The sequence below is a fragment of the Neoarius graeffei genome, chromosome 2 (assembly GCF_027579695.1).
Source record: "Neoarius graeffei isolate fNeoGra1 chromosome 2, fNeoGra1.pri, whole genome shotgun sequence".
Lineage (NCBI taxonomy): Eukaryota > Metazoa > Chordata > Actinopteri > Siluriformes > Ariidae > Neoarius > Neoarius graeffei.
The window spans coordinates 30,818,612-30,844,099 of NC_083570.1; the positions used below are offsets into that span (position 1 = coordinate 30,818,612).

The following is a 25,488-nucleotide window of genomic DNA, read 5'->3' on the forward strand; positions in this document are numbered from 1 at the left end:
ACCGTGACTGACTTGCTCAGCTAAGACCGATTTGACTTCATTGAGTGTGGGTTGACTCTCATTAAAACAGGATAGGTGTTATAACTTACTCAACATACATGTAGGGCGGCACGGTGGTGTAGTGGTTAGCGCTGTCGCCTCACAGCAAGAAGGTCCGGGTTTGAGCCCCGTGGCCGGCGAGGGCCTTTCTGTGCGGAGTTTGCATGTTCTCCCTGTGTCTGCGTGGGTTTCCTCCGGGTGCTCCGGTTTCCCCCACAGTCCAAAGACATGCAGGTTAGGTTAACTGGTGACTCTAAGTTGACCGTAGGTGTGAGTGTGAATGGTTGTCTGTGTCTGTGTCAGCCCTGTGATGACCTGGCGACTTGTCCAGGGTGTACCCCGCTTTTCGCCCGTAGTCAGCTGGGATAGGCTCCAGCTTGCCTGCAACCCTGTAGAACAGGATAAAGCAGCTAGAGATGATGAGATGAGATGAGAACATACATGTACATGCATGCATTTTCACTGATAAAACTTAGAAGGCTAATTAAATAATCAGATGAATTGAGACAATCACATTCTGAAGCAAATTAAATAATCTTATACCGGTAACTTAAACACACAATACAAGTTACATGTATTAATCTAAATGTGCCCAAATCCAGAATCCAGGGACACATGTCGGCCCGGGGGCATTTTGAGTTATTGACAGATTCAGAAAGTACAGTTTCTAAGCTTTCCAATGATGCCTTCCATGTGGAGATCTGACAATATTTGAAGAATGTGTGGCCTTTTGAAAGTGTATACCTCTTAAAACAGAAAAGGGAGAAAATCGCCCTCAAAGGCCAAGTTTACATTAGACCATATCTGTCTCATTTTCTTCGTGGATGCACTGTCCGTTCACATTAAAACGCCGGGAAACGGGAATCCGCCAGGGCCCACGTATTCAATCCAGTTCGTGTCTAGTCCGGTGCTGTGTAAACATTGAGGATACGCGGATACGCTGTGCTGAGCTCTAGCTGACATCATCATTGGACAACGTCACTGTGACATCCACCTTCCTGATTCACTGGTGTTGGTCATGTGACGCGACTGCTGAAAAACGGTGTGGACTTCCGCCTTGTATCACCTTTCATTAAAGAGTATAAAAGTATGAAAATACTGCAAATACTGATGCAAATACTGCCCATTGTGTAGTTATGATTGTCTTTAGGCTTGCCATCCTTCCACTTGCAAGTGGTGAGTGACTTGCGCATGCCCGATATGCACTGGGATCACACACACAGCGGCTCAGTCCCGAATCACTGCTCGTGCGCTTCACTCGCGCGCTCTGTGAGCTGCGCAGGGCTGGAGTGCGCACCCTCCAGAGGGCATTCGCTGTTCAGGGCGGAGTGATTTGGAGCGCAGGATGCCTGTGGAGCCGAGCTGCTGAGGAGAAATTACACATTACACATTTCAACTTACATGCCGTCTAATTAGTCATGTGATTAGCGTATCTGTGTATTGGCGTTGCTGTGTGCACGCGAATCGTGTATTGGCGTTGCTGTGTGCACGCTAATCGTTTTTAAAAACGTTAATCTGATGATCCGCTGATACGGTCTAATGTAAACCCCACCAAAGTTTTCCATCTCAGCTACTCTGGGTGTAGGGCGGGCACATAATGGTGCTCATTTGCATGATATTAAGGAAAGCCCTACCCCCTATGAGCGAGCACGATGCTACTTTCATGTAAACAAAGATCACCACGTCAATTTTCCTTCCATGCAAAGTATGCCCAACACAATTATGAAGGACAAAAATAAGTCCTAAAGTATACTTTAACGTTTTGTGGTTGAAAAATTACTCACACCGTAAGAAAGATAGCACGATGATGACACAACTAACACAACGCTAGTTTCATGTAAAGCCTCGGTCACAACCGGCCGTACGTGCTCCTACGGCCGGTCTACATGCAAAAAACGCAAGAAACACACGGAGAGCGCGCGTGAAACGCACGAGAGCGCGCGTGTGATGTGCTGATTTTCGAGCTGCAGACCGGCCGCAGAGGTTCTTTGTCATGTCAAACAAACTCTACGGGCACTTACGTTTTTTTCAGGTTGCAAGACAAACTTACGGCCAACGCGCGTCTTTCTCCATGAACAAAAAAAAAAAAAACGCAGCGATGTGGGAAACGCCAAAAATCGCACAGCCAAAAAATCGTACGTCTGGTTGTGACCTAGGCTTAACCAAACCACAACACTCTCCGTTACATGCAAAAATAACAAAATACTCACACCGTAAGAAAGAAAAATAGCACGATGATGATACAACTAACACAATACTAGTTTAATGTAACCAAACCACAACACTCTCGGTTACATGCAAAAATAACCACACAGCCTTAGATTAATAAACTTACCCCATCAGAAAGAGAAACGTCGCCTTGCACACATCAATGCCTCCAATAGAATGTAATCCTAGAACGGTCCGTGTATCATCCGATCATTCAAGTATTCCATTCAATCTGGAAAACAAGGTTGGTTTTTTTTTGCTAGAAATGGTTATCTCCGATGTAAATACTGTGTGTCTGTTTGCTTCGCGGTGTTTTAGCTCCTCTGCGCTCTGTTTAGCTTGCTCATTCCATAGTGAAATTACATGCCTGTATGCAGCTTAAGTAGCCACGAGCTCAGCTCGTATCATACAGCTAATTCGCGAAAAAAAAAGACTTAAATCATCATGTGAATGGCCCATATGGTAATTTACCCACACTCCCCAGCAGGCTACAGTCCTGACAAAAACGAGACAATTTGCAACAAAAAATGTATGCTTTTCCAACAAAACAATCTATTATCTGAAATACTGATTGCATTCTTCAAGATCTCAACTTGCACATGATGGAAAAAAATGAAAATCACAAATTTCAAAAAAAAAATGCTTCTTTTGCGATTATCTCGGATTCGTTTCGGCCAACATGTGTCCCTGGATTCGGTGAGGTGTCACAAATGCAGGTAAACAACAAGTGTTGTTGTTTTTCTTGTTTTGTATTCAAATGAGAGTTGCAGCTTACAAGTCTGTGTTCTCGCTTCTTGAAGGCCGATCTTGTGGCCAATTTTTTTTTTTTATACAATCTGACTTTCAGTTGTTCGTTCATTTCTCCTTTCATTCGCTTCTTCCACGTAAGGGCGAGATATTGCTGCTGAGGCAAGCATATCCAGTGGAGAAATCAGACGGCTGGTCCATTCATTCTCCATTTTCTCCATACTGAGTACTTCGCCATTATTGCTTGGCTCAGGCAATTACTAAAACCTGGGATGGGATGTCACCGGTTTTAGCAACAACCGTTGGAAGGTCACTGCCCGAGCGATAACATGTCCCGTTCCGTCCTGGGTTTTAGCAACAACCCTCGACTCACACTCCAGGAGAACTGGTGCAACTGAACTTACTTTCCTTGTCCTGTAGTTTTATTTAATTGTTGGTACTGCACCCTCTTTCAATACGGGCTTATAGCCAACACTCCTCAACAGATCAGATGTCTCGTACGAGTCTTAAGTAAAATGTGCAGAGCAGAGGAGAGACCACCCAATGTGCCTGTGAACTTCTCGCAAAACTCATCCAAATCTTTGCAGTTTAAACATTCTTGGGCCGTGAATGCAACATAAATCCACCTTCTGTCGTGTTGCTGTACCCGTCAGCAACACATCTACGTGGCATGGTGATAAATTAGCTCAAAATGGAGGATCGGAGTTGCAGTCAGCTCTGTGTTTTAGTATAGCGGAAATGGCGATGAGACCAATAGACTTCCTGCTGATAGATAGATAGATAGATAGATAGATAGATAGATAGATAGATAGATAGATAGATAGATAGATAGATAGAACTTCAACACAATGTCAGAATTTTGTTTAATTGATTATGAGACTCTTGAAAAAAACTGTACAAAATCTCAGTTCCTCAACATCTGAACTGGACATTCTGCCCACCAACTTTTTTAAGTCTGTTCTTCATCTTATAATTACAGATGTGCTTCAAATTATAAATACATCCCTGGAGACTGGCGTTGTTCCTGTGTCCCTAAAAAAAGCCGTTGTAAAGCCCCTTCTTAAAAAAAAATTATCTGGATCCTTCAGTGTTAAATAACTACAGGCCAATATCAAATTTACCATTCATCGGGAAAATCCTGGAAAAAATTGTCTTCAATCAATTAACTGCCTTCTTGATATCAAACAGCCGTTTTGATAATTTTCAGTTAGGATTTCGTGCCAATCATAGCACTGAAACAGCGCTGATTCAAGTTATAAATGACATACGTCTTAATACTGATGCAGGCAAAACATCGGTCCTGGTATTACTGGACCTCAGTGCAGCTTTTGATACTGTTGATCACAACATACTGCTATATCGACTTGAACACTGGGTTGGATTGACTGGTAAAGTTATCAATTGGTTAAATTCATACTTAAAAGATAGAAGCTTCTTTGTTACCCTGGGAAATTGTTCCTCAACGTCAATGTCCTTGACCTGTGGTGTCCCCCAGGGGTCGATTCTTGGACCATTACTTTTCAACCTTTATATGCTCCCACTTGGGCAAATTATTAATAAAAATTCAATTTTGTATCACTGCTATGCAGATGACACCCAAATTTATTTTGCTCTATCACCTAATGATTATGCCCCCCTTGAATGTCTCTACCAGTGTATCGATCAAATCAGTAGCTGGATGTCACAAAATTTTCTTCAGCTGAACACAGATAAAACAGAAGTAATTCTATTTGGAAAAAAAGATGAAAGACTCAGGATTACCACTATTCTTGACACAAAAGGGATTAAAACTAAAGAAATGGTTAAAAATCTTGGTGTTTTCATTGACAGCGAGCTAAACTTTGACAGTCACATGAAAGCAATCACTAAAACGGCATTTTATCACCTAAAAAACATTTCCAAACTAAGAGGACTTATGTCAAAAAATGATCTGGAAAAACTAATACATGCCTTCATCTCTAGTAGGGTTGATTACTGCAATGGCCTTTTCACAGGCTTGCCAAAAAAGACCATCAAACGACTTCAGCTGGTTCAAAATGCAGCGGCGAGGGTTCTCACACGAACAAAAAGAACAGAGCACATTACTCCAATTCTAAGGTCCCTTCACTGGCTTCCAGTAAGCTACAGAATTGAATTTAAAGTATTGCTGCTGGTATACAAATCTCTAAATGGTACAGGGCCCAATTACCTCTCTGATATGTTGCAGCGGCCTAACCCAATCAGATCTACCAGATCAAAACAGAAAAATTTACTATTAAAACCAGCTGTTAAAACAAAGTGTGGTGAAGCAGCTTTTAGCTACTATGCAGTACAGCTATGGAACCAACTCCCAGAGGACATTAAAAATGCTCCTGCTGTTGGCAGTTTCAAATCTAGGTTAAAGACCAAGCTGTTTTCAGATGCTTTCTGTTAAATAATTAATATTTTTACATTCTTTATAATCTTTACTTCTCTGCATGTTTTAAATTTACTTTAACTTTATCCTATTTTATTCTTTATTCTATTCTGCTGGGGTTTTTTTTCTCTTCTCATCCTATTTGAACTACTACTTCATTTTATTATTTTATTTTTACTATTGTTTAATTCTTATTTTCTTTTAATTCTTTTAATTCTTTTAATTAATTGTTTTAGAATAAAAATAAAATTATTTTATGTAATTTTATTTCTCTATTGTTTACTGTTTTTGTTTTTACTTCTGTAAAGCACATTGAACTGCCATTGTGTATGAAATGTGCTATATAAATAAATTTGCCTTGCCTTGCCTTGCTGTGACGTCACGGATTTCAAGGTCATTCATCAGACCGCTATCTATGTGAATCACTTTAATTGTAAAAATTACTATATTAGATTTATTGTTAATGCTTAAAACTATTCCTATGCCATTCTTGAGGCCTCAAGGCATTGAAACAAAGTGAGTGCATGGTTCTGCGTATATCCTTTAATTCTGCAAATTAAATTCTGCAAATTAATTCAGTCATGAGCTGAATTAATATCATGTGTCTAGGACACCAAAACAGGTGAAATGACTGCACAATAAGGTGTGTGAAACTGGTATTTCCCATAACCCATACTAGGCACTGCTTAAGACACACTTCTGCATTATTTCTGGCATATATTTAGATCCATCTATCTCCAGTATAGCTTCTTCCTTTATGACCTTTCTGACTCTAATGAACTTTGCTGATGGTTGGTCCTGCTGTCATCTAATCAGAGTTGTCCCTGTTTCTTTGTGTGTGTGTGTGTGTGTGTGTGTGTGTGTGTGTCTGAGAGCAGGATGGCTCTCTGGGTAATATCAACGATCTAGCGCAGGAATACTCGGAATACTACAACACATGCTTCAGTGACGTCAGCGAGCGCATGGAGGAGCTACGCAGGCGTCACATCTCCCAGGAACTCGAAATGGTGAGTTCACTCCTGTGCGACTCCCTCAGTAGTAACAGTTACATCAGTGAGAACTGTGTGCTTTGGTATATTTGTATTTGTGTGTATGCACGTGACACACACATACACATATATATATATATATATATATATATATATATATATATATATATATACACATACACACACACACACACACACATTCAGGGCAGCATGGTGGTGTAGTGGTTAGCGCTGTCGCCTCACAGCAAAAAGGTCCGGGTTCAAGCCCCGTGACCAACGAGGGTCTTTCTGTGAGGAGTTTGCATGTTCTCCCTGTGTCCGTGTGGGTTTCCCCCACAGTCCAAAGACATGCAGGTTAGATTAACTGGTAACTCTAAATTGACCGTAGGTGTGACCGTAGCTTGCCTGCAACCCTGTAGTGTAGAACAGGATAAAGCAGCTAGAGATAATGAGATGAGATGTGATAGCCACATTCACTGGACATGAGCAATCATGCACTCTGGCTACTCTACTACTAGAATATCAGCTCAAATACTGTGAGTAGAGAAAAACAAAATGCCAACTTGAAAGAAAATAGTCCCCCCCCCAATATCTCCTGTTCCACACTCCAGCCCAGTTGATGGCGGTAATGCACCTTTAAGTTGGTTTCCCAACTGCCACAAAACTCTAAAGAAGAAGAAGAACAAAATGGCGTAGCATGTTGCTGAACAAACCGAGGACGAAATAAAAACTTTACTCAAAAATACCCCCCCCCAAAAAAAGCAAGAAAATATGGGAAAAATGTATTTGATAGTAAGAACATATCTTTTTTATTTTCTAGATTATTATTATAACATTTTTCAAAAATTGCTACTGTCATTTCCCTGGTTTGTTTACGTTCTAAGCGGAAATTTTGTCGGACATTTTGTATGAAGTTTTTATTTATCAAATTTGCAAAAAATAAAAATGCTCTGTTTCTCAAAATCCAGTGAATGTGGATGTACTGTAATAAAACAGCTATTAAACTCAATCTCATCGTACATGGCTTATAGCCAACTCGGTGCGATGCGCCTCATTGGCTATCAGTTCATGTATGACTCAGTTTTGTGGAATAACTGTTGTTACACACAGCTCTGGAAAAAATTCAGAGACCACTGCAAAATTATCAGTTTCTCTGGTTTTACTATTAATAGGTACATGTTTGAGGAGCATGAATCTTTGATTTATTCCATAAACTATTGACAACATTTCCCCCAAAGTGCACATGAAAATATTTGTCACTAAGAGTATTTATTTGTAGAAAATGACATCTGGTCAAAATAACAAAAAAGATGAAGTGTTTTCAGACCTTGAATAATGTGTAGAAATCAAGATCATCCAATATTAAACAAGACTAATTTTTGAACTTCGGATGAGTTCAGAAATCAATATTTGACCCTGACATTTAATCACAGCTTTCATCTAACTTGGCATGCTCTCCACCAGTCTTTCACGTTACTCTTGGGTGACTTTATGCCAGTCCTGGAGCAAAAATTCAATCAGCTCAGCTTTGTTTGATGACTTGTAAAAACCTAACTTCCTCTTGATCACATTCCAGAGGTTTTCAAGCCAGAATTGAACTCTTCTTTTTCTGATGCAAAACTTCTATTTTTAACTCGTTTGGCATGATGAATACAGTGGTGCTTGAAAGTTTGTGAACCCTTTAGAATTTTCTATATTTCTGCATAAATATGACCTAAAACATCATCAGATTTTCACACAAGTCCTAAAAATAGATAAAGAGAACCCAGTTAAACAAATGAGACAAAAATATTATACTTGGTCATTTATTTATTGAGGAAAATTGTCCAATATTTCATATCTGTGAGTGGCAAAAGTATGTGAATCTTTGCTTTCAGTATCTGGTGTGACCCCCTTGTGCAGCAATAACTGCAACTAAACTGTTGATCAGCCCTGCACACTGGCTTGGAGGAATTTTAACCCATTCCTCCGTACAGAACAGCTTCAACTCTGGGATGTTGGTGGGTTTTCTCACATGAACTGCTCGCTTCAGGTCCTTCCACAACATTTCGATTGGATTAAGGTCAGGACTTTGACTTGGTCATTCTAAAACATTAACTTTATTCTTCTTTACCATTCTTTGGTAGAACGACTTGTGTGCTTAGGGTTGTTATCTTGCTGCATGACCCACATTCTCTTGAGATTCAGTTCATGGACCGATTTCCCGACATTTTCCTTTAGAATTTGCTGGTAGAATACAGAATTCATTGTTCCATCAATGATGGCAAGCTGTCCTGGTCCAGATGCAGCAAAACGGGCCCAAACCATGATACTACCACCACCATGTTTCACAGATGGGATAAGGTTCTTATGCTGGACTGCAGTGTTTTCCTTTCTCCAAACATAACACTTCTCATTTAAACCAAAAAGTTCTATTTTGGTCTCAGAACCACAGAACACAACAACAGAACATTTTTCCAATAGCCTTCTGGCTTGTCCACGTGATCTTTAGCAAACTGCAGACAAGCAGCAATGTTCTTTTTGGAGAGTAGTGGCTTTCTCCTTGCAACCCTGCCATGCACACCATTGTTGTTCAGTGTTCTCCTGATGGTGGACTGATGAACATTAACATTAGCCAATGTGAGAGAGGCCTTCAGTTGCTTAGAAGTTACCCTGGGGTCCTTTGTGACCTCGCCGAGTATTACACGCCTTGCTCATGGAGTGATCTTTGTTGGTCGACCACTCCTGGGGAGGGTGACAATGGCCTTGAATTTCTTACATTTGTACACAGTCTGTCTGACTATGAATTGGTGGAGTCCAAACTCTTTAGAGATGGTTTTGTAACCTTTTTTCAGCCTGGTGAGCATCAGCAACACTTTTTCTGGGGTCCTCAGAAATCTCCTTTGTTCGTGCTATGATACACTTCCACAAACGTGTTGTGAAGATCAGACTTTGATCAATCCTCGTTCTTTAAATAAAACAGGGTGCCCACTCACACCTGATTGTCATCCTATTGATTGAAAACAGCTGACTCTAATTTCACCTTCAAATTAACTGCTAATCCTAGAGGTTCACATACTTTTGCCACTCACAGATATGTAATATTGGATGATTTTCCTCAATAAATAAATGACCAAGTATAATATTTTTGTCTCATTTGTTTAACTGGGTTCTCTTTATCTACTGTTAGGACTTGTGTGAAAATCTGATGATGTTTTAGGTCATATTTATGCAGAAATATAGAACATTTCTCAAGGGTTCACAAACTTTCAAGCACCACTGTCGATATATTTGTATTCCAGTTAAATTTAAGGTACTACTAGCATTGTTTTTGCCATCCAAATTGGTCCTCCTGAAAGAGGATACTGATGACCACAGTAGTGATTTTTATACTTTTCCTTATTCAATAAGATTTGGTTCAGGCGATCACCTAATCAGTACCTCATTAAGTAAAATGAGGTGTGCTTGTGTTGGATTTCCAGCACACACACTAGTAAATTGGCTGCCACACATAGAGATGCTGATTTAAGCAAAAATTGAGCTGTATTCAGAGCTCTGTGTGTGTGCCTGTGTGTGTGTGTGTGTGTGTGTGTGTGTGTGTGTGTGTGTGTATACACTATAGAACTGCCACCTTATTGTGGTGGAGGGGTTTGTGTGCTTGAATGATCCTAGGAGCTATGTTGTCGGGGCATTACGCCCCTGTTAGGGTCGTCCTAGGTGACAGGCCAGACCAAGAACAGTTCACCAAACCCCTTATGGAAATTAACAAAACAAGGACCGTGACATCGCCCAGTATGGCACAGCCGGGGTCCCATCCTGGAGTGAGGCCCGGGGTTGGGGCTTGTACGCAAGCGCCTGGTGGCCGGGCCTTTGCCCATGGGGCCCGGCCCAGCTCAGCCCGAAGCGGTGATGTAGGTCCGACCTCCTGTGGGTTCACCACCCTCAGAGGTAGTAGTAGGGGGCCAGTGCAGTGTGGATTGGGCGGCAGTCAAAGGCAGGGACCTCGACGGCCTGATCCCCGAACACAGCTGCTAGCTATGGAATGTCACTTCGCTGGGGGGGAAAGAGCCTGAGCTTGTGCAGGAGGTTGAGAGGTACCGGCTAGAGATAGTCGGGCTCACCTCCACACACAGCTTGGGCTCTGGAACCCAGCTCCTTGAGAGGAGCTGGACTCTCCACTTCGTTGGAGTCACCCACAGTGAGCGGCGGCGGGCTGGTGTGGGCTTGGTTATAGCTCCACAGCTCAGCCGACATGTGTTGGAGTTTACCCCAGTGAACGAGAGGGTTGCCTCTCTGCGCCTTCGGGCTGGGGAGAGGGCTCTTGCTGTTGTTTGTGCCTATGGGCCGAACAGCAGTATAGAGTATTCGGCCTTCTTGGAGTCCCTGGGAGAGGTACTGAGAGGTGCTCAGACTGGGGACTCCATTGTTCTACTGGGGGACTTCAACGCTCACGTGGGCGATGACAGTGACACCTGGAGGGGCGTGGTTGGGAGGAACAGCCTCCCCGATCTGAACCCAAGTGGTGTTTTGTTATTGGACTTCTGTGCTAGTCACGGTTTGTCCATAATGAACACCATGTTTGAGCATAGGGGTGTCCATAAGTGCACGTGGCACCAGGACACCTTAGGTTGGGGGTCGATGATTGACTTTGTTGTCGTTTCATCTGGTCTCCGGCCCTATGTCTTGGACACTCGGGTGAAGAGAGGGGCTGAGCTGTCAACTGATCACCACCTGGTGGTGAGTTGGATCCGCTGGTGGAGGAGGAAGCCGGACAGACCTGGCAGGCCCAAACGTATGGTGAGGGTCTGCTGGGAATGTCTGGCCGAGCACTCTGTCGGGGAGGTCTTTAACTCCCACCTCTGGGAGAGCTTCTCCCAGCCCCCGAGGGAGGCGGGGGACATTGAGTCTGAGTGGACCATGTTCTCTGCATCCATTGTTGACGTGGCTGTTCGGAGCTGTGGCTGCAAGGTCTCCGGTGCCTGTTGTGGCAGCAATCCCCGAACCCGGTAGTGGACACCGGAAGTAAGGGATGCCGTCAAGCTGAAGAAGGAGTCCTATTGGGCCATGTTGGCCTCCGGGACTCCTGAGGCAGCTGACGGGTATCGGCAGGACAGGCGTGCCACAGCTCGGGCAGTTATGGAGGCAAAAACTCGGAACTGGGAGGAGTTCGGTGAGGCCATGGAGGAGGACTATCAGTTGGCCTCGAAGAAATTCTGGCAAATCGTCCAGCGCCTCAGGAGGGGGAAGCAATACTTTGCCAACACTGTGTACAGTGCGGGTGGGGAGCTGTTGACCTCGACTGGGGATATTGTCGGGCGGTGGAAGGAATACTTCGAGGATCTCCTCAATCCCACCATCACGTCTTCCATTGAGGAAGCGGAGGCTGATGACTCAGAAGTGGACTCGTCCATTACCCAAGCCGAAGTCACTGAGGTGGTTTGCAAGCTCCTCTGTGGCAAGGTACCGGGGGTGGATGAGATCCGCCCTGAGTATCTCAAGTCTCTGGATGTTGTGGGGCTGTCTTGGCTGATACGCCTCTGCAACATTGCATGGCGGTTGGGGACAGTGCCTCTGGAGTGGCAGACCAGGGTGGTGGTCCCTCTTTTCAAGAAAGGGGACCAGAGAGTGTGCGCCAATTATAGGGGAATCACACTTCTCAGCCTCTCCGGGAAGGTTTACTCCAGGGTACTGGAGAGGAGAATTCGGCCGATAGTCGAACCTCAGATCCAGGAGGAACAATGCGGTTTTTGTCCTGGTTGTGGAACACTGGACCAGCTCTATACCCTTCATAGGGTGCTCGAGGGTTCATGGGAGTTTGCCCAACCAGTCCACATGTGCTTTGTGGATCTGGAGAAGGCATTCAACTGTGTCCCTCGTGGTATTCTGTGGGGGGTGCTTTGGCAGTATGGGGTTCGGGGCTCTTTGCTAAGGGCTGTCTGGTCCCTGTACAAACGGAGCAGGAGTCTGGTTCGCATTGCCGGCAGTAAGTCAGACTTGTTCCTGGTGCATGTTGGACTCCGGCAGGGCTGCCCTTTGTCACCGGTTCTGTTCAAAATTTTTATGGACAGAATTTCTAGGCGCAGCCAGGGGCCGCAGGGAGTCCTGTTTGGGAACCACAGGATTTCATCTCTGCTTTTTGCGGATGATGTCCTGTTGGCTTCTTCAAACCAGGACCTTCAGCATGCACTGGGGCAGTTTGCAGTCGAGTGTGAAGTGGCTGGGATGAGAATCAGCACCTCCAAGTTCGAGGCCATGGTTCTCAACTGGAAAAGGGTGGCTTGCCATCTCCAGGTTGGTGGAGAAGTCCTGCCTCAAGTGGAGGAGTTTAAGTATCTCGGGATCTTGTTCAGGAGTGAGGGAAGGATGGAGCGTGAGATCGACAGGCGGATCAGTGCAGCCTCCACAGTGATGTGGTCGCTTTACCGGTCCGTCATGGTGAAGAAGGAGCTGAGCCAAAAGACGAAGCTCTCGATTTACCGGTCGATCTACATTCCGACTCTCACCTATGGTCATGAGCTTTGGGTAATGCCTGAAAGAACAAGATCGTGGATACAAGCAGCCAAAATGAGTTTCCTTAGTAGGGTGGCTGGGCACTCCCTTAGAGATAGGGTGAGAAGCACAATCACTCGGGAGGAGCTCGGAGTAGAGCCGCTGCTCCTCCACGTCGAGAGGAATCAGCTGAGGTGGCTCAGCCATCTCTTTCGGATGCCTCCTGGACGCCTCCCTGGGGAGGTGTTCCAGGCATGCCCCCCCCCTGGAGGAGGCCCCAGGGAAGACCCAGGACATGGTGGAGGGACTATGTCTCTCGGCTGGCCTGGGAACGCCTCGGTGTTCTTCCCGAGCAGCTGGCCGAGGTATCTGGGGAAAGGGAAGCTTGGGCTTCCATGCTCAGACTGCTGCCTCTGCGACCCAGCTCCAGATAAGCGGATGAAGATGAGATGATTTGATATATACAGTGGTGCTTGAAAGTTTGTGAACCCTTTAGAATTTTCTATATTTTTGCATAAATATGACCTAAAACATAATCAGATTTTCACACAAGTCCTAAAAGTAGATAAAGAGAACCCAGTTAAGCAAATGAGATAAAAATATTAAACTTGGTCATTTATTTATTGATGAAAATCATCCAATATTACATATCTGTGAGTGGCAAAAGTATGTGAACCTCTAGGATTAGCAGTTAATTTGAAGGTGAAATTAGAGTCAGGTGTTTTCAATCAATGTGATGACAATCAGGTGTGAGTGGGCACCCTGTTTTATTTAAAGAACAGGGATCTATTAAAGTCTGATCTTCACAACACATGTTTGTGGAAGTGTCTCATGGCACGAACCAAGGAAGTTTCTGAGGACCTCAGAAGAAGCATTGTTGATGCTCATCAGGCTGGAAAAGGTTACAAAACCATCTCTAAAGAGTTTGGACTCCACCAATTCACAGTCAGACAGACTGTGTACAAATGTAGGAAATTCAAGGCCATTGTTACCCTCCCCAGGAGTGGTCGACCAAAAAAGATCACTCCATGAGCAAGGCGTGTAATAGTTGGCGAGGTCACAAAGGACCCCAGGGTAACTTCTAAGCAACTGAAGGCCTCTCTCACATTGGCTAATCAAGAGAACACTGAACAACAATGGTGTGCATGGCAGGGTTGCAAGGAGAAAGCCACTGCTCTCCATAAAGAACATTGCTGCTCATCTGCAGTTTGCTAAAGATCACGTGGACAAGCCAGAAGGCTATTGGAAAAATGTTTTGTGGACGGATGAGACCAAAATAGAACTTTTTGGTTTAAATGAGAAGCGTTATGTTTGGAGAAAGGAAAACACTGCATTCCAGCATAAGAACCTTATCCCATCTGTGAAACATGGTGGTGGTAGTATCATGGTTTGGGCCTGTTTTGCTGCATCTGGCCCAGGACAGCTTGCCATCATTGATGGAACAATGAATTTTAAATTATACCAGTGAATTCTAAAGGAAAATGTCAGGACATCTGTCCATGAACTGAATCTCAAGAGAAGGTGGGTCATGCAGCAAGACAACGACCCTAAGCACACAAGTCATTCTACCAAAGAATGGTTAAAGAAGAATAAAGTTAATGTTTTGGAATGGCCAAGTCAAAGTCCTGACCTTAATCCAATCGAAATGTTGTGGAAGGACCTGAAGTGAGCAGTTCATGTGAGGAAACCCACCAACATCCCAGAGTTGAAGCTGTTCTGTATGGAGGAATGGGCTAAAATTCCTCCAGGCCGGTGTGCAGGACTGATCAACAGTTACCGGAAACGTTTAGTTGCAGTTATTGCTGCACAAGGGGGTCACACCAGATACTGAAAGCAAAGGTTCACATACTTTTGCCACTCACAGATATGTAATATTGGATGATTTTCCTCAATAAATAAATGACCAAGTATAATATTTTTGTCTCATTTGTTTAACTGGGTTCTCTTTTATCGACTTTTGGGACTTGTGTGAAAATCTGATGATGTTTTAGGTCATATTTATGCAGAAATATAGAAAATTCTGAAGGGTTCACAAACTTTCAAGCACCACTGTATATATATAAGTTTATCTTTGAGTGGTCAATATATTCATGAGTGAATGAAGCAAACAAGTGAAAATATTTTCAACATGACAACATAGACTTCATATCATTGTGTCACAGTGTAATGTTCTTGATATTATATGAATACATCCACAAAAAAATACACAAGTTAATCAATAGAATTTCAAGTTTGAACTGCTTTGCCATTTTGACAGCATGCGTCTAGTCAGCGGGAAAACATTGGAAGTAACCTCATCCGAGTGAAATATTGGAAAGTATGTCTCTCAAATCCGCAATGTATTTTGTATGGAAGATTTTTTCAACATGAGAAGATAAACTTCATATCTTCAGTCCAACATGTGATTGCCTTTTTATTATATAGACACATTCACAAACCAAAAGTCCCCAAATTTATCAAAACAATTCATCAATTTCCTCACGAGTGACCTACAGATAATTATGTCACGGTTTTGGTTCTCCATGTCCTGGATGTAGCTCATATGAAAAATATGAGTGGCATATTTCCCAGTGAAATACTCGTGCCCATATATATTATATGGACACAAGTGTTTTACTGGGAAATACGCCACTCATATCATATCATGTTTATCTTCATGTTTTGAAAAATTTAAAATACATCACTCATTTGCTTTGCTCACTCGTGATATACAGTGCTCAGCGTAAATGAATACACCCCCTTTGAAAAGTAACATTTTAAACAATATCTCAGTGAACACAAACAATTTCCAAAATGTTGACAAGACAAAGTTTAATATAACATCTGTTTAACTTATAACGTGAAATTAAGGTTAATAATATAACTCAGATTGCACATTTTTTCAATTTTACTCAAATTAGGCTGGTGCAAAAATGAGTATACCCCACAACAAAAATGACTACATCCAGTACTTTGTATGGCCTCCATGATTTTTAATGACAGCACCATGTCTTCTAGGCATGGAATGAACAAGTTGGAAACATTTTGCAACATCAATCTTTTTCCATTCTTCAACAGTGACCTCTTTTAGTGACTGGATGGTGGACGGAGAGTGATACTCAAATTGTCTCTTCAGAATTCCCCAAGGCGGCACGGTGGTGTAGTGGTTAGCGCTGTCGCCTCACAGCAAGAAGGTCCGGGTTCGAGCCCCGTGGCCGGCGAGGGCCTTTCTGTGCGGAGTTTGCATGTTCTCCCCGTGTCCGCGTGGGTTTCCTCCGGTTTCCCCCACAGTCCAAAGACATGCAGGTTAGGTTAACTGGTGACTCTAAATTGACCGTAGGTGTGAATGTGAGTGTGAATGGTTGTCTGTGTCTACGTGTCAGCCCTGTGATGACCTGGCGACTTGTCCAGGGTGTACCCCGCCTTTCACCCGTAGTCAGCTGGGATAGGCTCCAGCTTGCCTGCGACCCTGTAGAACAGGATAAAGCAGCCAGAGATAACGAGATGAGATGAGAATTCCCCAAAGAAAATCATTTCTTTACACCACCAAGGTGAAGGTTACAAGAAGATCAGCAAAGCTTTACTTATCAGTCAGAATACTGTAGCAAAAGTGGTACAAAAATTTAAGAAAAATGGAACTGCAACCATCTCACAGAGACGTCCAGGTCATCCATGGAAGTTAATACCTCGACAGGAGTGTCTTCTGATGAAAAGGGTTGAAGACAATTGGCATGCAAGTTCACTGCAGTTATCTAAAGAAGTAGAAAGCCAAACTGGGGTGACTATTTCCCATGACACAATATGGCGTATGCTGCAGAGGAGCATTCTCCATTGTTGAAGAAAGTAAAAAGATTGATGTTGCAAAATGTTGCCAACTTGTTCATTCCATGCCTAGAAGACTTGGTGCTGTCATTAAAAATCATGGAGGCCATACAAAGTACTGGATGTAGTAGTTTTTGTTGTGGGGTGTACTCATTTTTGCACCACCCTAATTTGAGTAAAACTGAAAAAAATGTGTAATCTAAGTTATATTATTAACCTTACTTTCACGTTATAAGTTAAACATGTTATATTAAACTTTGTCTTGTAAACATTTTGGAAATTGTTTGTGTTCATGGAGATGTTGTTTAAAATGTTACTTTTCAAAGGGGGTGTATTCATTTACGCTGAGCACTGTATATTCACCACTCGAAGATAAACTTCATATCTTCACCCAACCATTTAATATCCTCTCTCTCTCTCTCTCTCTCTCTCTCTCTCTCATATATACATACATGTCATGGTCCTACCTGTGGGCTTCTCTCTTCAGGTAACATCTCCACTCAGCATTACCGGCCACGCCCGCTCTCACTTCCTCTTATTAACTTTCAGTGACTGTCATTGGCTGTTACCGATCACCTGCTTCCCCCGTGTGTATTTAAGCTGCAGTTCTCCCAAGTCTCAGTGTCAGATCGTCTGCAACTTCCAGCGTGATAACCTGCTCTGTGTTCCTACTACTCTGACTCCTGACGATATTCTGTTCCGTCTGACTCTGTCTGCTCTCCAGCCCCGGTAACCTGATCTGCCTTCTGTCCTGTCGACTCTGCCTCTTGCCTGCCTCTCCTGTACCTTTGCCTGATCTCCAGCTTGCTGAGGGACTACTGCTGGGAGACTGCCTGAAACCCAAGTGCTGTCAGCCTACAGCCACACCTCTCTGACAACGCCTGATCCTGTCTGATCTCAGAAGCTAAGCAGGGTCGGGCCTGGTCAGTACTTGGATGGGAAATCTCAGATGTCACCACCTCGCTCCCACCAGCCATCCCTGCCTCTCAGTCCTCTTGCCACTGAACTACACACACACATTCTCCCAACTCCCTTTTCCGTTGTTATTATTAAACTGTGGTTTGAGTGCATTTGATCTCCTCTCCTGTCTGGTCCTTGACAGAACGATCTGACCAAGACATGGAGTCAGCGCCCGAACCCTCTGCTCTAGACCGGCTGCAGCGCACCGAAGGAGATGTCAGTCGGATGTCTGCCGACGTTGCAGCCCTGATCCAGCTTGGTCAGCAGCAACAGCTCCAGCAACAACGACTGGACCAAGCACTCCAGCTGCTCACCGCCCTAGCACCCCCTGCTCCTCCGAGTCAACCATCGCCGCCCCTCGTTGCATCAGCCCCCGTCATACTCGCCGCTGACTGGCCAGCTCCGGGAGGTGCTCCTGCTGCACTCGATGCCCCGGAACCCAAGGTCGGCAGTCCGGAGCATTTTGACAGTGACCCCTCCCAAGTCCGTGCTTTCCTGACCAGCTGCCGGTTGCTGTTCGACCTGCAGCCCAGAACCTTCGCGTCGGAGGCAGCGAAGGTGGCCTTCGTCATCACTCGTCTGACTGGCCGCGCCCGCCTGTGGGGGACTGCTGAGTATGAACACCGTATGGACACCGGCGTGTGCCTCCTTCTCCCTGTTTGCAGCGGAGATGATTAAGGTCTTCGACCTGGGCTCGTCGGCGGTAGAGGCATCCGGAGGACTGATGAGTATTTGCCAAGGCAGACGAACAGTGGCTGACTACTCGATCGATTTCCGGACCTTGGCCCAGCGCAGCAAGTGGAACATGCAGGCGCTGGTGGACGCCTTTCTGCACAGCCTGGCCGACTACATGAAGGACGAATTGGTCTCGTACGAACAACCGTCGACACTCGATGAGGCCATCGCCCTGGCCGTCCGCATTGACCGCCGGGTCCAGACCCGTCGACGAGAGAGGGCCCGCCAGACTCAGTCAGTCATCAGTGCATGGAGAAGCCCAAGCTCACCGGACATAAGAGGGGCCCGGCTGAGCTCAATGATCATCCAATCCTCCACCAGCCAGAAACCTATGCTCCAAGTTTGCCTTCATCTGTCGGATTCCACCCACACCCTGGCCGCCCTGGTTGACTCTGGCGCCGAGGCTAACATCATGGACACCGAGCTTGCACGCCAGTTGGGTCTGCAAAGCCATCGTTTATCCTCTCCCGTTCCCGCCAGGGCGCTGGATGGCCATCTCCTTGGCACCATCACCCGCCTCACTACCCCTGTCCCGATGACTCTGTCAGGCAACCACCACGAAACCATCCAGTTTCACCTGCTCCATTCCCCCGGCCAACCTCTCATCCTGGGCTATCCATGGCTCTGCCAGCACAGTCCTCACCTCGACTGGGCCACTGGAGCGATAAGAGAATGGGGCAAGGACTGCCACCGGACCTGCTTACGAGCCTCCACTCTAACCCCTCGTACTCCACCTGCCAGCTCTGCCCCCGACCTCACTAATGTCCCAGTGTGTTATCACAGCCTTCGGGAGGTATTCAGCAAAGCCAAGGCCACTTCCTTGCCTCCTCACCGGCCCTACGACTGCACCATTGATCTCCTCCCAGGCACTGCACCACCCAAGGGCCGTCTCTACTCTCTGTCCACCCCGGAAAGGAAGGCGATGGAGGCCTACATCAGTGAATCTCTGGCTGCCGGCCTCATCCGTCCATCCTCTTCTCCCACCGGCGCTGGGTTCTTCTTTGTGGGAAAGAAGGATGGATCCCTGCGCCCCTGCATCGATTACAGGGGTCTCAACGACATCACCGTCAAGAACCGATACCCTCTCCCACTGCTTACCTCCGCCTTCGAGCTGCTCCAGGGAGCCACGATCTTCACCAAACTCGATCTCCGGAATGCCTACCACCTGGTTCGGATAAGGGAGGGAGACGAGTGGAAGACCGCGTTCAACACCCCCACCGGTCACTATGAATACCGGGTGATGCCGTTTGGCCTTACCAACACGCCAGCGGTATTCCAGGCTCTGGTGAATGATGTCCTGCGAGATATGTTGAACAAGTTCATGTTCGTTTTCCTCGACGACATCCTGATCTTCTCAAAAACCCTGTCCGAACATACCCAGCATGTCCAGCAAGTGCTCCGTCGTCTCCTTGAAAACTCCCTCTTCGTTAAGGCAGAGAAGTGTGAGTTTCACGCCAAGTCTGTGGTGTTCCTGGGGTACATCGTGGCAGAGGGGAGCATCCAGATAGACCCTGCCAAAGTCTCAGCAGTGACTTCATGGCCAGTACCAGAGAGCAGGAAGAAGCTTCAGCAGTTCCTGGGCTTCGCTAATTTCTACAGGAAATTCATTCGTAATTACAGCACCGTTGCGTCACCCCTCACCACCTTGACCAGCACCAAACAGCCCTTCACCTGGACTCCGGCTGCCAACGAAGCCTTTGCCACCCTCAAGGCTCGGTTCACCACTGCTCCCGTCCTCCAGATGCGGAGCAGCAATTCATTGTTGAGGTGGACGCCTCGGATGTGGGAGTTGGGGCAGTGCTCTCACAGAGGTCAGCGGATGACAACAAACTCCACCCCTGTGCGTTCTTCTCCCGCTGGCTATTGCCGGCCGAACGCAATTACGACATAGGCAACCAGGAACTGCTGGCGGTCAAGCTCGCCCTGGAGGAATGGCGTCACTGGCTGGAGGGGTGCGTAGTCCCATTCCTGGTCTGGACAGACCATAAGAATCTGGAATACATCCGCACCGCCAAACGACTCAACCCCAGACAGGCCCGCTGGGCTCTCTTTTTCACCAGATTCAATTCCACCCTTTCATACCGGCCCGGATCTCGCAACACCAAGCCTGACGCACTCTCCTGCCAGTTCCAGAAGGATGATGCCTCCTCCAAGGATCTGGCTCCCATCCTACCTGACCCCTGTATCGTTGCTGCTCTGACCTGGGACATCGAAGAACGAGTGTGGGAAGCCCTCCGTGACCAACCCAGCCCCAGTGCATGCCCTGCTAGTCGCCTGTTTGTTCCTGAAGACCTGCAATCCCAGGTTATACAATGGGGACATGACTCCCGTCTAACCTGCCACCCTGGTTCCACTCGCACCTACCACCTGCTCGCCCAATGGTTCTGGTGGCCGTCTATGAGCAGGGATGTGCGAGACTTCGTCCGAGCCTGCCCTACCTGTAATCAGAATAAATCCTCCAGCCGGCCTCCTGCCGGTTTGCTCCAGCCTCTGCCTGTGCCTATGCCACCCTGGTCCCACATTTCCCTGGATTTTGTTACGGGTGTGCCCCCTTCTAACGGGATGACTATCATACTCACCATTGTGGACCGTTTTAGCAAGATGGCACACTTTGTTCCCCTCCCAAAACTACCATCGGCCAAAGAGACCGCCCAGATCGTCCTGCAGCAGGTCTTCCGCATCCATGGGCTGCCCAGGGACATCGTTTCGGACCAGGGGCCGCAATTCACCTCCTCTTTCTGGAAGGAATTCTGTCACCTGCTCGGGGCCACCGCCAGCCTCACCTCCGGATTCCAACCCCAGTCCAATGGCCAGTCTGAGCGGACTAACCAGGAGTTGGAGAAGGCACTTCGGTGCATGGCATCATGCAACCCTAGGGCCTGGTGTGAGCACCTGCTGTGGGTGGAATACTCTCACAACTCCCTCACCAGCTCAGCCACTGGACTGTCCCCATTCCACTGCGTGTATGGCTACCAACCACCCCTGTTCCCCAGCCAGGAGGGAGAGGTCACCTGCCTGTCTGCCCTCACCTATGCACGCCGACGCACCTGGTCTCAAGCCTGCGTTGCACTCCTCAAGTCAGTCACCAGCTACTCCATTGGAGCCAACCGGCAGAGGACGCCTGCGCCCACCTACCGGGTGGGCCAGAAGGTGTGGTTGTCAGCCAAGGACCTGCCCCTCCAAGTGGAGTCTCGTAAGCTGGCACCTCGGTTCGTCAGACCATTTACGATCCAGAGGATAATCAGCCAGTCTGCTGTCCGGATCCGACTGCCCAAGTCTATGAGAGTGCACCCCACCTTCCACGTCTCAAAGATTAAGCCAGTGCACGAGAGCCTGCTGGTCCCAGCTGCACCTTCTCCTCCTCCTCCTCCTCCTCCTCGTCTCATCGATGGTGGCCCGGTCTACTCCGTCCGGCGACTGCTGAAGTCACGGCGCAGGGGCAGGGGCCTCCAATACCTGGTGGATTGGGAGGGCTATGGTCCTGAGGAGAGGATGTGGGTTCCTGCTGGGAGAATTTTAGACCGTACCCTCATCACTACCTTTCATTGCCTGCATCCGGACCAGCCGGCCAACCGGAGGGGTCGACCAAGGGGTGCTTGTCGGAATGACGATGCGCCAACCACTACTGTCCCCGAGTCCGATTCTGAACCAGATCCTGAGGCCTTGGACACTGACTGGTCAGAGGAGTTCTGACCCTCCACCGGTATTCCCCCTCCTCCCGCCCATCTTGGTGGATCTGTGGCTAGGGACTTCTGGAGCCGTCCCTTGAGGGGGGGGGGTTCTGTCATGGTCCTACCTGTGGGCTTCTCTCTTCAGGTAACATCTCCACTCAGCATTACCGGCCACGCCCGCTCTCACTTCCTCTTATTAACTTTCAGTGACTGTCATTGGCTGTTACCGATCACCTGCTTCCCCCCTGTGTGTATTTAAGCTGCAGTTCTCCCAAACCTCAGTGTCAGATCATCTGCAACTTCCAGCATGATAACCTGCTCTGTGTTCCTACTACTCTGACTCCTGACGATATTCTGTTCCGTCTGACTCTGTCTGCTCTCCAGCCCCGGTAACCTGATCTGCCTTCTGTCCTGTCGACTCTGCCTCTTGCCTGCCTCTCCTGTACCTTCGCCTGATCTCCAGCTTGCTGAGGGACTACTGCTGAGAGATTGCCTGAAACCCAAGTGCTGTCAGCCTACAGCCACACCTCTCTGACAATGCCTGATCCTGTCTGATTTCAGAAGCTAAGCAGGGTCGGGCCTGGTCAGTACTTGGATGGGAAACCTCAGACGTCACCACCTCGCTCCCACCAGCCATCCCTGCCTCTCAGTCCTCTTGCCACTGAACTACACACATTCTCCCTTTTCCCCTGTTTTTATTAAACTGTGGTTTGAGTGCATTTGATCTCCTCTCCTGTCTGGTCCTTGACACATACATATATATAAGTTATTCCACAAAATCGAGTCATACATGAACTGATAGCCAATGAAGTGCGTAGGGCTGAATTGGCTATAAGCTATGTACAATGAGATTGAGTGGAATAACTGTTTTATTCTATCCACATTCACTGGATTTTGAGAAACAGAGCATTATTTTAATTTTTTGCAAATTTAATAAATAAAAACTTTATACAAAATGTCTGACAAAATAATTTCTGCTTCAAATGTAAACAAACCAGCGAAATGACAGTAGCAATTTGTGAAAATTACTATAATAATAATTCTTGAAAAATAAAAAAAAACTATATTCTTACAATCAAATACATTTTATTCCATATTTTGTTGCTTTTTTTTAATTTTAATTTTTTTTTGGGGGGGGGTGTTTGTTTTTGAGAAGTTTTTATTTCATCCTCGGTTGGTTCAACAACATGCTCCGCCATTTTGTTCTTCTTTAGGGTTTTGTGGTGGTTGGCAAACCAACTTAAAAGTGCATTACTGCCACTAACTGGGCTGGAGTGTGGAACAGGAGATATTGGGGGGAAAAAACTATATTCTTTTCGCTATTTCTGTTTACTTTAAATACTTGATGATAAAGCCACCATTTTGTTTTTCTCAACCCATGGTATAGGAGCTGATATCCTTGTCATAGAGTAGCCAATTAGAGCATGCGATTGCTCATATCCAGTGAATGTGGATATATATAGTAAAGGGTTATATTATATGGACACAAGAATTTCCTGGTGGTGTAGAATACAAGAATACATGCACGGCGGTGTAGTGGTTAACGCTGTCACCTCACAGCAAGAAGGTCCGGGTTCAAGCCCCGTGGCCGGCAAGGGCCTTTCTGTGCCGAGTTTGGATGTTCTCCCCGTGTCCACGTGGGTTTCCTCCGGGTGCTCCGGTTTCCCCCACAGTCCAAAGACATGCAGGTTAGGTTAACTGGTGACTCTAAATTGACCGTAGGTGTGAGTGTGAATGGTTGTCTGTGTCTATGTGTCAGCCCTGTGATGACCTGGCAACTTGTCCAGGGTGTACCCCGCCTTTCACCCGTAGTCAGTTGGGATAGGCTCCAGTTTGCCTGCGACCCTGTAGAACAGGATAAAATGGCTAGAGATAATGAGATGAGATGAGTTTCCTGGGAAATATGCCACTTGGATTTTTTCATGCAAGCTATATCCGGGACATGGAGATCCAAAACCGTGACATAAATCTCTGTATGTCATTTGTGAGGAAATCAGTGAATTGTTTTGATAAATTTAGGCACTTTCTGTTTGTGAACATGTCTTTATAATAAAAAGAAAATCATATGTTGGCTTGAAGATATGAAGTTTCTCTTCTCGTGTTGAAAAACTTGCATTCTTCATACGAAATACATTGTGGATCTGAGTTACATAAGTAAATAATATTGGCTGGCGTTGAGTGTGTAACACTTCCTGATGTGGGTGGAGCACAGAAGCACGGCAGGCAAGAGTTGATGTTTTATACAAATACTTTTTATTCAGGCTTTTCACCTTGCTTGCTTTCTTTCTTTCTTTCTTTCTTTCATCATTCACTCACACATGCATTGTGGTTGGGGAGAGAGCTCCCTTTCTCTGCTCTCTCCTTTTATGCTCCGTCCCTGAAACAAACAGACACACACACACACACACACACATTAATTGACAGCACGTGGAATGACTTGGCCACTTGCCTTCCCTGACCCCGCCCTCCATTCACAGACTGCTGCTTGGCCACGTCCCCGCTGCCACATACCCCCACCGCCCGACTCAGGCCGGGGAGCCGTCCAGCCTGAAGCTGACTCCCCCGACTGGACAGGAAGTCCGCTACCACCATCTGCGCCCCCGGCCTGTGGATCACCTCGAACTTAAATGGGTGGAGGGCGAGATACCAATGGGTGATCCATGCATTGGCATCCTTCATGCAGTGGAGCCACTGGAGGGGTGCATGGTCTGAACAGAGAGTGAAAGGGTGCCCCAGCAGGTAGTATCGGAGGCCGAGGACCGCCCACTTGATGGCGAGACACTCCTTCTCGATTGTGCTGTACCTGCTTCCACGCATCGAGAGTTTCCGGCTGATGTACAGCACGGGGCGCTCCTTGCCCTCCACCTCCTGGGACAAAATGGCCCCCAGCCTTCTGTCCGATGCATCAGTCTGCAAAATAAAGGGGAGAGAGAAGTCAAGGGAGTGTAAAAGTGGCCCCCCACACAGTGTAGCTTTTACCTCAGAGAAGGCCTGTTGGCACTGCTCCGTCCACTGGACCGAATCTGGAGCCCCCTTTTTAGTGAGATCGGTTAGCGGGCTGGTGACGTGTGAATAATTAGGTAGAAACCTACGATAATAGCCAGCCAGCCCCAATAACCATCTCACCTCCTTTTTGGTCTTGGGCCTCGGGCAGGCCGCAATTGCTGCGGTCTTGTTAATTTGGGGACGCACCTGCCCATGGCCCAAGTGGAACCCCAGATACCATACTTCCACCCGCCCAATCGCACACTTTTTGGGTTAGCTGTGAGGCTTGCTCACCTCAGCGACTTTAGAACAGCCCTCAGGTGTTCCACGTGCCGCGGCAAATCATTACTGTAGATTACGATCTCGTCTAGATAAGCGGCCGCGAAGGCAGCATGAGGGCGGAGGACCCTGTCCATAAGCCGCTGGAACGTAGCGGGCGCCCCAAACAATCTAAAAGGGAGCATGACAAATTGGTGTAATCCAAACGGTG

The 25,488-nt window shown here is 46.6% G+C and overlaps 1 protein-coding gene across 5 annotated transcripts in view; it reads left to right on the forward strand.

The window, feature by feature from the left end:
• Nucleotides 1-25,488, forward strand: part of sash1a (SAM and SH3 domain containing 1a) — a 266,052-nt gene that overhangs the window by 104,341 nt on the left and 136,223 nt on the right. For all 5 annotated transcript variants that reach the window (XM_060914078.1, XM_060914077.1, XM_060914074.1 and 2 more), the window contains one exon: nucleotides 6,268-6,396. In XM_060914078.1, the coding sequence (XP_060770061.1) occupies nucleotides 6,352-6,396 (45 nt within the window). In that variant the 5' untranslated portion in view covers nucleotides 6,268-6,351. The remainder of the gene's footprint in view (nucleotides 1-6,267; nucleotides 6,397-25,488) is intronic.